This window comes from Nicotiana tabacum, chromosome 10, assembly GCF_000715075.1.
Source record: "Nicotiana tabacum cultivar K326 chromosome 10, ASM71507v2, whole genome shotgun sequence".
Classification (NCBI taxonomy): Eukaryota; Viridiplantae; Streptophyta; class Magnoliopsida; order Solanales; family Solanaceae; genus Nicotiana; species Nicotiana tabacum.
In genome coordinates, this window is record NC_134089.1 from 68529865 (window position 1) to 68543737 (window position 13873).

The 13873-nt window shown below is 35.6% G+C and overlaps 2 protein-coding genes across 2 annotated transcripts; one reads left to right on the plus strand and one right to left on the minus strand.

Annotated features, from left to right (window-relative positions):
- The first annotated feature begins 1997 nt into the window (after nt 1–1997).
- LOC107764090 (large ribosomal subunit protein uL18-like) lies at nt 1998–5652 on the plus strand. Its single transcript, XM_016582616.2, has 9 exons — nt 1998–2131; nt 2889–2958; nt 3043–3134; nt 3354–3480; nt 3572–3651; nt 3744–3860; nt 4188–4322; nt 4489–4658; nt 5305–5652. Exons 1-9 carry the CDS (start codon nt 2129–2131, stop codon nt 5414–5416), a joined length of 906 nt encoding a protein of 301 aa, XP_016438102.1. The 5' UTR covers nt 1998–2128; the 3' UTR covers nt 5417–5652.
- A 6287-nt stretch (nt 5653–11939) lies between these two features.
- On the minus strand, nt 11940–13657 carry LOC142165159 (uncharacterized). Its single transcript, XM_075223775.1, has 4 exons — nt 13336–13657; nt 12554–13164; nt 12059–12448; nt 11940–11954 (listed from the first exon to the last, which is right to left on the minus strand). Exons 1-4 carry the CDS (start codon nt 13655–13657, stop codon nt 11940–11942), a joined length of 1338 nt encoding a protein of 445 aa, XP_075079876.1.
- Between the last annotated feature and the right edge of the window lie 216 nt (nt 13658–13873).

The following is a 13873-nucleotide window of genomic DNA, read 5'->3' on the forward strand; positions in this document are numbered from 1 at the left end:
CAAGGACGAACGTATGTTTAAGTGGGAGAGAATATAATGACCCAACCGATCGTTTTGAGTTCTAGCGCGTCGTTTGGTAGTTTGAGGCCTTGAGCAGCTTCTCTTCATGTATCATGACTTGCATGTGTAGTTGGTTTCGATTTTCGAGAAGTTCGGAGATAATTTGGAGGAATAATTATAACTTTAAAATCTTTAAGTTGAAAGAGTTGATCAAGATTTGACCTTTGAGTGAACGACCTCGGAATAGAAATTTGAAGGTTCCAATAAGTTCGTATGATTATTTTGTACTTGGGCGTATGTTCGAATCGAGTTTCGGTGGACCGGGAGCGTTTTAGTACTTATTATAGGAAGTTGGCATTTTGAAGGTCTTAGAATTTTCTAAGTTTGATTTGAAGTAGACTTTGGTATTATCGATGTCCATTTGGGATTCCGAGCCTTGGAATAGGTTCATATTGTGATTTGTGACTTGTACGTAAATTTTGGTATTGTTAAGGGATGTCTAAATGTGATTTGGACTCGTTCGACAAAGTTTGAATGTTTGAAAGTTAAAAGAAGGTTTGATTGTTGATTTGTGGTTTTGATGTTATTCGTGGAGTATTGAGCCTTTGGATAAGTTTGGATAATGTATTAGGACTGGTTGGTGTAATTGGACGAGATCCTAGGGTCCTCGGGTGAGTTTCAGATGGGCTACGGGCCATTTCGCTATGTTTGGACTGCTATTTCTGGTATCTGGTGCTTCCTCTTCGCGATCGCGTTCGCGGAGGTCTTTTGGGCATTAGGCAGTTTATACTTCGTGTTCGTGAAGAAGGTGACGCGTTCGCGAACCTTTGGGTGGCGGAGCATCGCATCGTGAGATGGGTTCCGCGATCACATAGAAGGATATTCGGCAAGAGGCACTAGGTTCTTTGTCCTACACTTCCGCGAGTGATATGTCACGTTCGCTAAAGATTGTTGAGTTGGTCACCGCATTTGCGACCAGTGTGTCACGTTCACGAAGAACGAATGGGTAGCTGGTTGAGTTTGGTCCTCGCTTCCGCGATAGCGAAGAAGGGATCGTTGGGGTAGATTTCATCTTATTTCGGATTTTGGCTCATTTCTTCCACTTCTCACTTGGATTGGGCGATTTTTTAAGGTATTTGAGGGGATACTTTTATCATCTAAGGTAAGGTAAATAATTTTCACATACTGTGAGTTAAATATGTGAATAATATATGGATTTTAACATGGAAATTGATAGAAAAATGTGGAATTTTTGAAAAAAATCCTAGAATTTGTATTTTTAGACTTTGACCATGAAACTGGACATGGAATTTGGCATAAATTATATATTTGAGTTCGTGGTACTATGAGTAATATTTATCTTCAAAATTTTTGGAATTCGGGCACGTGGGCCCGGGGTAGACTTTGTTGACTTTTTGAGTAGAGTTGGGAATTGTTGTAAATTGTTAAATTACGGGTATTTGAGTATATTTTGATTCGTTTGCACGTTGTTTGATTAGTTTTGGATTGTTTGACATATGTTTGAGGTGTTAGAGAGGCGTCAGAGCAGGTTATCGGATTTCAGAGTGAGGTAAATTTTTTGTCTAACTTTGTGAGTGGGGAATTTATCATGTAGGTGCTACACTTGTTATGTGCTATTTGTTGTAGGAGATAAGCACGTATGAGGTAACCTCAAAACCTATTTCCGCAAATGCCACTGCTCTTATGAGTGTGTGGGCGTATAATTTTTTTTTCATGTTTCTCACTTACATATCAATTCAAAATAATTAGCATTAATAAAATATGATGGCTGGAGCGCTGCTAGAAATGAAGGATTTTAATTGAAATGTAAGACAAGGTTATTTTTGAAGCTAAATTTTAACGGAGCACATGAATACCTAATTGCAAATTTAGAACCAAATTGATACGGCGAAGACAAAGACAGAAAAACCTCTCGGATCTCTATTGGAAGGGTAATAGCCTCAAGGGTAACAAAGTCAAATCGTATCATTAGGATCGGTCTACTAGGGTTTTTGTTTAGGTATTTTAGCTTTGCCTCGCACAAGTATTTGTTCTCTCCACAAACAGCTTTTCCTCATTTCCCCACCCCCTCAACCCCCCGCCGCCGGAGGCTAATCCAGGAAGAACAATGGTAAGATTCACTGATCTTCTAGCTTGTTCGGATAATCATATGTAGCATTTCTCCATTTCCTCTTTCCTTTTCGTTGCTTTTGTTACATAGATTTGCTAAATAGTTTTTTCTACCTTTTGATTAATACAATTTACCTTATCAAAAAAAAAGAAAAATAGCTGAAAGACTGCGTTACTATTGTTGTAAAACGGCTTAGGATTCTGGGTTGTGAGGTTTATAAAAATTAATCAGCCATCTTCACTACTTGACGGTTTATGCGATGTTTACTGTTTATATCCTGTAACTTACTTGTTTATTTGTGCTCGTAGATAATTTTTTGAGGAGCTTGAATCTTTGGTTCTGTTGTCTGCTCGTTTACACATTATACACACACACTACATATATATGTATATATGTTTGTATGTGTGTAGATTGATCTCTGTGTATATGTTTATATGTGTATGCGTTTGTGTATATTTTGTGTTTATCAGGAACTATGGTCCTTATTGACATATAGTCGTGCTGACACGCAGATGCTTTTTTTTTTTGCTTAATTAGTCGTGTTGAGAGCTTGTAATTGATGCACTAGTGTCAATTTTAACTTAATGCAGAGAATAACTCTGCATTTAGATTGAAGTACATTTTTAAAATTGAAGCTTTATTCTCTTGCTTTATTTCCCAACAGAGTTTGCTATGAATTTTTCTCAATTTATCTCTATACTTCTGCTAATGTAAGTATGCATACTTTCTTATTGATTCTTACCAAAATTATGTGCAGGCATTCATCAAAGTCCAGAAGACTAGGGCTTACTTTAAGCGTTTCCAGGTTAAATTCAAGAGAAGGAGAGGTACAATGTACTTTTATTCATCCTTTATTTTTTTCGATATCAAACCGTTTTCCTCTGCAGCTCATAACTCTTGCTACTGTGCAGAGGGGAAGACTGACTACAGAGCGAGGAATCGCCTGATTAATCAGGACAAAAACAAGTACAACACTCCAAAATATCGTTTCGTTGTCCGATTTGTATCCTAAACATTTACTCTACCTTAGAAGCATCAACTTCTTGCTTTAGATGACTTCCTCTTGGGATGTGATATATTTATTTTTGACAATATCTTCAATTCAAGATCAGGTTGCTATTGCTGTTAGTTCTTTCCTGTTAATATCTGATGCCGAATGGGTGAAGTTGATAAATTGGCATTAGCTGTTCTACGTTGCTTTATTTTCCTTAACGTCTTTCAGACTAACAAGGACATAATCGCCCAAATTGTGTCTGCTAGCATAGCCGGTGACATGATTCTTGCTTCTGCATATGCTCGTGAGCTGCCTCAGTATGGCCTCAAAGTTGGACTGACAAATTATGCTGCTGGTATTTTCATAACCTTTTCTTGTTGGGTCATGTCACCTGAAATTGTGTATTTCTTCTCTGATTGGTGCTAATTCATTCAATGTTTAATTAGCTTACTGTACTGGACTTCTCTTGGCAAGACGAGTTCTCAAGAAACTCGAAATGGATGAGGAGTATCAAGGAAACCCTGAGGTAAGTGACAGCTGCTATATCAAGGATACATGTTATTTTGCTGTCTGTATTTCCATTATTTACTTTGTAATGGGTGTTATCAATCTTTACAGGCCAGTGGAGAGGATTACTCAGTTGAACCCGCTGAAAGCAGGAGGCCGTTCCGTGCTCTCTTGGATGTGGGCCTTATTAGAACTACTACTGGAAATCGTGTTTTTGGTGCTCTAAAGGTATAATGCTACTTTTGCTGTCCGGTCTATTATACCCTGTTGTAATCTAAATTGCATTGTAGTTGTGATTTGAAAAAAGTTTTTGATGAAACAGCTGCTTCAACTTGGCATAACCCCCAAAACTGCATTGCAACAATAGTTGCCAATGTCCGAGGAACTCAAAGAGTTGTTTGTCTATTTAAATATTTCTGGTTTAGTTGGTTCTTTTGATGTGCCTGGCAGATGGTCTTTAAATACAAGTCTCTTCCCTCTTGTAGTGGGCCTCTCTCAGTAGGATTTATCCTGCAATATGACTGATCGCATTTACTATTCTTTGCTTCTGTCCAGGGTGCATTGGATGGTGGACTTGATATTCCTCATAGCGAAAAGAGGTTTGCTGGGTTCAGCAAGGACTCCAAGCAACTTGATGCTGATGTTCACCGCAAGTACATCTATGGTGGCCATGTCGCAACATATATGAAGGTGATGCAGAAAGCACTATATTTTGATCGTTATATTGTTGTATCAGTTATAGAATCCATGGACAATGTTTGTGCTAAGTGGGTAATGAGGCGGTTCTTGTTTGATGGACCTGGCATCTTCCTATTGTCCATCTCTAAAATGCCGACAAACCTGTGTGTTTTTTCAGACTTTGACTGAAGATGAACCTGAGAAATATCAGTCTCACTTTAGTGAGTACATTAAGCAAGGTCTTGAGGCTGATGATCTCGAGGAGATGTACAAGAAAGTTCATGCTGCCATACGTGCTGATCCAAGCCCAAAGAAATCTGAGAAGCAGCCTCCCAAGCAGCACAAGAGGTCTGGTTTTATTTTTAGTTTGTTTAATCCCGTATGAGCCGTTATGAGTTTGTTATTTCTATTAAAAAGTTTTAGTTGCACTTGCAAAAAATGCGTCAAAGTGCAAATGTCAGGGTGATTTAAAGTCCTCCAGCACATTGGTTTTGTTTTCTGTGCATATGGAGGCTCCATACTTCCTGTTTATGTTATTCGAACATAGGTCTTCTTTGATTGTCTTGTGGTGGATAATTCTGCTGTGCCATGCGTTGAATATATATGGCATGTTTGCTGACCAGACCAATTAAAATGCTCTGTGATTGTATCAGTCTGCTAAGTACATGGCATGTTTGCCGACCAGACCAATAAAATTGATGTAAAAGGGCAGCCTGGTGCACAAAGCATCCCGCGTCCACGCAGGGTCCGGGGAAGGGCCTCACCCCAAGGGAGTGTGATGTAGGCAGTCTACCCTGATGCAAGCATCAGTGGCTAATTCACACAAAGACAACTTGACCGTTGCTCCAAGGCTCCCCTTCTGACCAATTAAATTGATGTGATGTCAGTATTCTAAGTACATGGCATGTTTTTTGCTGACCAGACCAATTAAAATGCTTAAAATGCTGTGATTATCCTTGTTCTAAATAATTTGTTCTTTGGGCTTCTATTGCAGGTACAACCTGAAGAAGCTGACTTACGAGGAAAGGAAGGCCAAGTTGATTGAGAGACTGAATGCTTTGAATTCAGCTGCTGGTAACGACGATGACGAGGAAGATGATGATTGAGCGACACTAGAATTATGAGATGTTGTTGCTTATGGTTTTGTTATACTGTCTGTTCTTCCTAGATAGAAATCTCAGTTTTGCATGCTTTAGTAGAACGGTAATCTCTCTCTTTGACAATGTATGAGGTTAGATTTGACAAGTGCATGAATTCTGTTAAGTACTATTGAATAGCAATCTGTTGTTTTGGGACCTTGACCTCATGCTTTAGATCAATGCAATGGGATTTTTTTGGATTATTTTCGTGTCTTTGTGAAGCTTTTGGTTTCTTTATGATGAACGAATGTAGTGTGCGTCACTTATCTTGCAAAGTTAACCTTGTTAGTCATGGCTTTAGCAATCGGTGTTTGGGCTCAATAACTGGTTGGTCATGCCTACAATAATTTGCAGCTGTGGATTTGTGGCATCGCAGTTAATAATAATGCCTAATAAGTTGCTTAGGCATCTAGCCCTTTTCTGTTGTTAGGTTCTCTTGTGATGATTGTCATTCATTTGCCTGCAATTGAAAGTTTATGCTTTCTTTGGTGTCGATCTAATCTAAAATTTATTCTCTTGTTTTGTTCATTAGAATGTTTTGATTTGTTTAATCTCGTCATGTAGTATGTACTTCTAGTATGGCGAGTTCGTTGGCTCTTCTACCAGTTGAATTAGATCCCTAATTGCTTTATTTCAATAGTCTTGTATTGTTCCATCGTGTTGTCCCTAATTGCTTTTGGTGTTGAGTAAAGGAGAATTGTGGAGGGTGCGGTGCCTGGAATGGGTTGAATTAGTCAATGAATATAGGTTGTGAGCGGAATTTTTTTTTTAATTAAAAAAAGGGAAATTTCACATTAGAACAATTGAGCTCCCTACTTTTCAATTAGAATTTTTACATTCCTATGCCATATAGTAAACTATATTACCCTTAATGTTTAAGATTTGATATAATTATATTTAGTATACCTAATTACCAATCATATACCATTATGTCTTTTAACGGTACATTAATTGTACCATATATCCCTCCTAAATTAATGGTATCGTATATTCCTCCAAATCTCCCCCCCCCCCCCCACCACACACACACACATTTCTCTCTCCCAAACCCACACCCTCACCCATGTATCACCCCACACCCACGTTTCTTTCCTATTATTTCTTCTGCTAAAACCAGAGAAACAGATGTAACCCCCACCATTAACGTCCAATTTCAAGTTTTTTCTTCTACAACCAATCAAAATTGAAGTTAATTCTTCAAAGTTCATACACATTTACCTTCAACTTCAAAATTTCTCAATGAAGAAGAACAAACCTTCAAAGCACAATCCTAAAAAAGCTAGTGAAGCTCATATACCTTCTTTCGATTTGGGTGTATTATCATCACATTCACCCAAAAAGCATGGGAAATCTGCACGTGCAATTGTAGATAAGAAGCATAATCTTTCTCCGCGTCAAATCAGGGCTGAAGCTAGAACTAAACAAAAACATGTTCGATGCTGGAGAATCTTCGACGCCAATCAAACAAGCGAAAATGAGACGAAAAGAGATAGTTTCCGATGATGAATTTGTAGAAGATGTGTCTATCATTAAACCTGGAAAGAAAGCGAAGGTGTCTCCCAGTTCAAAAACTCCCCAAAAGAAGAAAAATTCAAAAAAAGCCCCTAGTGTTAAATCTCCTAAAAATGTTCGAAAACAGTCATTGGTGAAGGTAAGATTTTGTAATTTCTTCACTAGTTATTTCGTTTGTTTTAGTTATTAAAAATCTACATAATCTGTATTTTTTCTGCTTTGTAGATTTTTTGATATTATTTTGTATATAAATTGCAAATGTATCTATGTTTTTTAAGCATTGAATTAATGTGAGATTATTTGTCTTCATTTTGAAGATTAATTGTAGCTTTATTGATCTGTTTAAAATTTGTTGATATTTTGTATATTTTTTGAAGTTATTTTGTAGATAAATTGCAAATGTATCTATGTTTTTTAAGCACTGATATTAATGTGAGATTATTTATATTTTGTGTAGAATGGACATTTTTTTGCATCCCATAATGTTGATTATGGGGTGCTTAGATTCCAGACATTATGTGACCCTAGCATTTCTAGCCAAATTAAAGGGCTTTTGTCTCCAAATAGTTTGAAGCTATTCGAGAAGACATGCTTTGGTTATTTACTGTCATTTTTCAATTTATGCATGCAAAATCAAGCTATTCATCTTCTTATGAAGTATGAATTGAATTCATCCGATGCTTCTTATTTTTCAGTTGAGTTAAAAGGTGAGAGGTTAAATTTTGGATTGAGAGAGTTTGCAGTAATAACTGGTCTTAGATGTCATACCGATGTGACAGATTTTGGTTACACACCGAATTATGTCAGTAAGATAATGAGCAGTTACTTTCCAAACAAGGTAAAAGTGGAGAAGATATACCTAAAACAGATTGTAATCAACAAAAGCTGGTAAATGATGAGGATGCAGTAAAGTTATGTATTCTATATCTCATAGAATTCTTCATTTGTCCTTTAGAGGAAGACCATATTGGGTTGATAGATCATTTTAGGTTTTATTTGGTGGAATCCGGTCAGTACGAGACATTTCCATGGGATATTTAGTCTTACAAACAGTTGATTGAATCAGTTAGCCACATGCTAAATCCTTTCGTTCATTCTTATCTCATTCGAGGATTCCCACTAACCATGCAAGTATGGTTGTATGAGTGTTGCTCCTCCGTCAACACTGATATAGCTACAAAGATTTCTAATTCAATCCCTCGCATACTTAATTGGTCAGCTAGTAAGGGTCATATTTGGTTAGCTGCAATTGAGGACAGAATGATCAAGCATGAATGGATGAAGGTAAATAGTTTTTATTTAGGATTATATAATTTACCTACAAAATATCTACAATTTGTCTACATATTCTACCTTAATCAAACTAATCTGTTTTTTTTTCTCATTCAGTTCACCAACATAAATGAATCATCTGAAGAGCTTTCAGTGATGTCTTTGCCTAATAAAGTTGAGTACATAATTGAAGAGGTTGAACATGTTTATGAGGATCCCAAAGTTTATGCTCCTCCATTGGAACCCAAAGAATCAATTGGAAAAGAGGACAAGAAGTCTATTCTTCGTAAAATAAGAAAGTTAAAAAGAGGTCTTGAGAAGGTAACATGTATTCCTAAACAACATTGTGATGTATACATAATAGTGCATCTGTTCTTTAATGTATGTTAAGACATATTTTGAAGTTAATTATGTATTTTTTTAATATGTAGGTCGATGAAAAGCTTGAAGATTTTAGGAAAGATGTCTTTGAAGAACTAGGTAGCCTTCGAGTGCTAATAAATGAGTCAGTCAAGACTGTTTTGCAGGTGATAAACAGTCCAAATGATCAAGTTGATGCAAATGTAACATTTGAATTTTATTCATATTAATAAAACTATTTATGTCACCTCTAAACTATATATCCTAAATAATATAAAACTTTCAGTTTGCTGGGAGTTCAACCAAAAATACTGACCAACCAAAAGACAAGAACAATCAGCAATTTCAGTTCACTAGTAGAGAACCAGTGCAGGCCAGCACCAGCAAACAAGTATCTACAAAATAACTCCACTTTATCTACAATTATCTACAGAATATCTACAAAATATCTACAATTTATCTATATTATATATATATAAAATATATACAAATAAATACAACATATTGGCACAACTCTACAGATTTATGTAGATCTTATAACCCACCAATATATCTTCTTAAACTGTCAAGCCACTACTATCCAGTATGATTTAACATTTTTAATGAAAAAAACAAAACATGTTGAAGGTGCACTTGGTGAAGAAAATCATCCAGCACGTGTTGATTTATATACATATTTTGAAGGTACAGTTGATGAAGAGAATGTAGGTATGAAATTGTATTCAGAGATATTTGCTTTATGTTTCAATATTTTTACCATTCTATTAAGCTAGATATACATGGTGTTACAGAGAGGGAAGATATGCATGCACAATCTCCAATTCACGGAGTGACAGTAGCATCTCAAAGAGAACAACAGAATGAGGAAGATGACAATGTAGGTGAAGAGGCAGAGTATGTGAATGTAGGTGATTCAGAACAATCCGGAGGTGAGAAGAAGGAGGTTACACTTGATGATTTCGAGCTACCTGATAACTTCTCTCAATTGGTTAAGTTCGGCGAGCCTATACAAGATGAAACAACACTCGTGCATCAAGGTAGAACAAGGTATCCAGCTAAGCATGCCCGATCACCATTTCTCCCTTTATACAGTTCTGATGACAGCACCTCGGTTGGACCTCAAATTTTTCACCTCAAGCACCCATTTACTATTGTTATTGCTCAAAATGTAGATCCTAAGTTGTTGGATCAATTCAACAAGTGGTTATACCATGGTACCAACACAGGTTCAAGGAGGTTAGTTTGCACAATTTGACATTTTTATTTCAGTATTCATCTTTTACACATCCACTTCATTCAACAATTTTATTTTAATTTCTATTTGTTTATATAGGAGGAAGGATCCGTATTCTATAAAGGACAACCAAATTAAGCCATGGTTAGATCCTGGAGTGGAAAAGGTTGACAAGAAGGAGTGGTTCTTTTCCCTGGCACACCCCGGACAAGTCCTCAATGACTCGGTAAGATTCAATGTATCTGATTGTAGATATTTTGTAGTTAATTTGTAGATAATTTGTATTCTGATTGTAGATGCTTGATTTTCTGTTTGTAATGTAATTGTAGTTATTTTGTAGTTTTGTGTAGATTATTTGAATATAACTTGTAGTATAAATGCAATCTATTTTTGTCGTAGCACATTAATGTTATAATGTATTACTTGAGAAAAAGAGGCAAGTATGGCCCATACAATAAGACTAGGTTTACTACAACAAATTGTTTGTTCAAGACTAGGATTGATCAAATTTATGAAAAGTTCAAAAATTCTCCTCAAGAAAAGAGTTTTCTGTTGTCAAACCCCAGGACGTTGTAGCAAAATATATATTGGGGTATAGACTACTCGCAAATGTTGCATGAGATGAAGTTGATTATGTCATCATGCCCGTCAACATTGTAGAAAAATTTCACTGGGTGTTGTTTGTTTTTGACATTGCAGACATGCAACTTTATACGTGTGATTCCATAGTCTCTTCACGTAATTACCCAATTGTTGAATCTTGTGTCGACAAGTTTTCTGTTATTATCCATTTGTATCTGTCATGCACCGGTTTTTATGGGAAGCGTAAAGACATCAACTTCAAGAATACAAAGGCATACATTGAGAAAGTTGTTACCGACCCTCTTAACATTCAGTGGATCGTCGGAGAGATACCACAACAAAAAGAAGGATCACTGTAACAAAAATCTTCTTTCTTTTTATACATTTAACCCTTTTTTCTAATCTTTTGGTAAATATTGACATTTTTTTATCTTTGCAGCGATTGTGGTGTATTTGTTGCTGCCTTTGCAGAGTATGTTAGTCTTGGAGAGTTATCAATTCCGGCAGAAGACCTTTTTGATATTGATCAACACCATAGACGCTATGGAGTGCTACTTTGGGACTATGCTAGAAAGAAGCAGGAGCATGGGGCAATTAGAGAAAGTGAGGTGACAGGCAAATTGGCAAGGAGAAAAGGTGCACCAGCCTTGAATGAGAAAACACGAGTCCAGATGAAGAAGAAGTAGTTGTAATGTTTTGTATGGAACATGTAATACAATTGTTTAGTTGATACTAGTTTAGAAGAAAGATGGTAGACAAGTTTTTGAACAATATTGTTGTGTTTTAATTGTAGCAAACTTGCGCTACAATTATAGTAGCCTTTGTTTTTTTTTTCTTATCCAGTATAGTAGTTCAAATGGAAATATTCTGTTGGTTTTATATTCACTTGTTGAATCTTTACAGTACTTGATCTTCATTATTTTAGCATATAAATCCTTTCCAACTGAATTTTTATATAGTTTTTCTATCAACGCAAAAATATGTAGTTATTTTGTTGTTTTTCTATAGATAAAGTGTAAAAATCAGTAACTAAACATTTTGTTGCTTTTACATTCAATTTGTTGAATGTAAAAAGTACCTAATCTACATTATTTTTAGCATATAACTTCTTTCTAGCTGGATTATAATCTAGCTATTATGTCAGCTCCAGCTATTGTAGCTTTTTTGTAGTTGTATTTGTAGATAATTTGTAGAAAATATTTAACATTGTGTTTTGTTGCTTTTAAATTTATTTGTTGAATGTAAACAGTACTTGATCTGCAATATTTTAGTATATAACTCCTTTCCTACTGATTTATAATGTAGTTACTCTATAAATTCCAGTTAATGTAATTTTTTTGTAGTTGTATTGTAGATAAATTACAAAAAAACATTAACAACTATGTAAAGGATGCTAGAGATAGTAAAAAAATGGTAGATTATATATATAGAAACCATTTATAAACAAATCACTCTATGAAAGTATTATCTCAATACAGAAAAATCCTAACTAACTACATTATGATCTTAAAAAATCTCAACAATTACACATCAAATTTTGTTATCCTGAACTCACCAACAATTTTTATGAAATATTCTGTTAACTACATAAAATTTTATTTCTTTTTGGGTGCATTCTTGCAAGATCTTTTGTTATGCCCTTCTCCTACGCAGTTTCCACATGAAACCTTGTACTTCTTTGAATTTATTTCATCATTTGTTTTGTATCTTTCTTTTTGAGGTCTTCCTGACTGCCTTTTCTCTCTTGTAGGTGGATTTACTACTTCTTCAGATATATGTTGTGGCGCATTCCATTTGCTTTCATCAGGCAAGGGATTTACTAGTATTTCATAAGTACGCAAGAGGTTCTCCCTTGTATGATAAGGAGAACAATATTGTTCAAAAGACTCATCCCTGTATCTTAAAGCAACCAAAGCATGTGTACAATGAAATTTATCAAGCTGGAATTGCCCACAACTACATCTCTTGTTTTCAAGACAAACAATATAGTGCCTCACACTATCTAGTACTGTATGGATGTAGTCTGTTGAAGCCCTAACCTACGATTACATTACAAACAAAAAAAAATTCATATATGGTTAAATACAAAATATCTACATTGTCCTGTATAAATTAATTTGAATCAATAAATGATCAGATCTTACTCTAAGCTTGTGCGACAATATTCTGTTGTCATCCAACTCTTTGTTGAATTTAAACCCAAGGTATGTGAATGTACCCTTTGCTTTCAATAACTTTTCCTTCGTCCAACATTCAAGAAGGGCCCTCATATACTCTAATAGTTCTACTATCGGCAACTCTCTTGCATATTTTGTTACAACATTCAACGACTCTGCAATGTTTGATGTCATAGTCCAAGTTCTGTTCACCGTAGGATGTACTTGAGACCATCTAGGATAGCCAATATCGTATAAGTATGCTTTAACACGCGGGTCAATCTCTTCAATCTTTGACATCATTTCATTAAATTCATCAAGCGTGTATGACCGTGCCGTGACAAAGTACAATTCACTTAACTTTAGATGTCCCTTCTTGAACTTTGCCCTTATATTTGTCCAAATATGCCACATGCAAGAATAATGTGGCATGACGGGATAAACAATAGATGTTTCTTTCAAGATACTCTCTTTCCGATCTGAAACAACACACATATTTGGTCTTTCACCATATGCATGTTTGAATTGCTCAAAAAACAACTTCCATGATGCGTCATTTTCTGAATCAACAACAACATATGCGAATGGTAATATGGTACCTACATTATGTGGCAAAAAACAATTAATTGGCTGCAGGACAAATTCAGAAGAAGACATATACATACAAACTACAACTTTTCTACAATATATCTATAATATATCTACAATAAATCTACAAGTACTACAAAAAACAGACAAGCTATAATATTTCTATAATAAAGCTTCAATACCTGCTGCATCAATTGTACTAGTTGTTAGTATTATTTCCCTGTATGCTGACTTTAAGAAGGTCCCATCAACTACTACAACTGGCCTACAATATTTCCAACCACTGATTGACGTACAAATCGCAACAAATACATACAAGAAGTAGTTATCGTCCGTCTTCTTCAATTTAACTACATACCCCGGATAAGTTTTCTCCAGAATATACAAATAACTAGGCAATTTGCTGTAGGAGTCAGTAGGATGACCTCTCAAAAACTGTAAAGCCTTTTCCTTTGCTCTCCAAGCTTGCATGTAGGTTAGATTCATTCCGTGTTCAGACAACATGTCAGTTTATATGTTTTTTGGTGTGTAAATTATCTTAGGATCAGAATATTTTGGAATAACCATGCTACAACTACCATGGCAGTAGGTTTGCGTTGTATGAATGTATTGTCCATTAAAGAGCATGTGTGTTGGCTATTGAAATTTCTGACCTTGAACATTGCAGAATCATTTATGCTAGTTGCCTTGGAGTGCCATGTACAGTTTTCACTAACACAT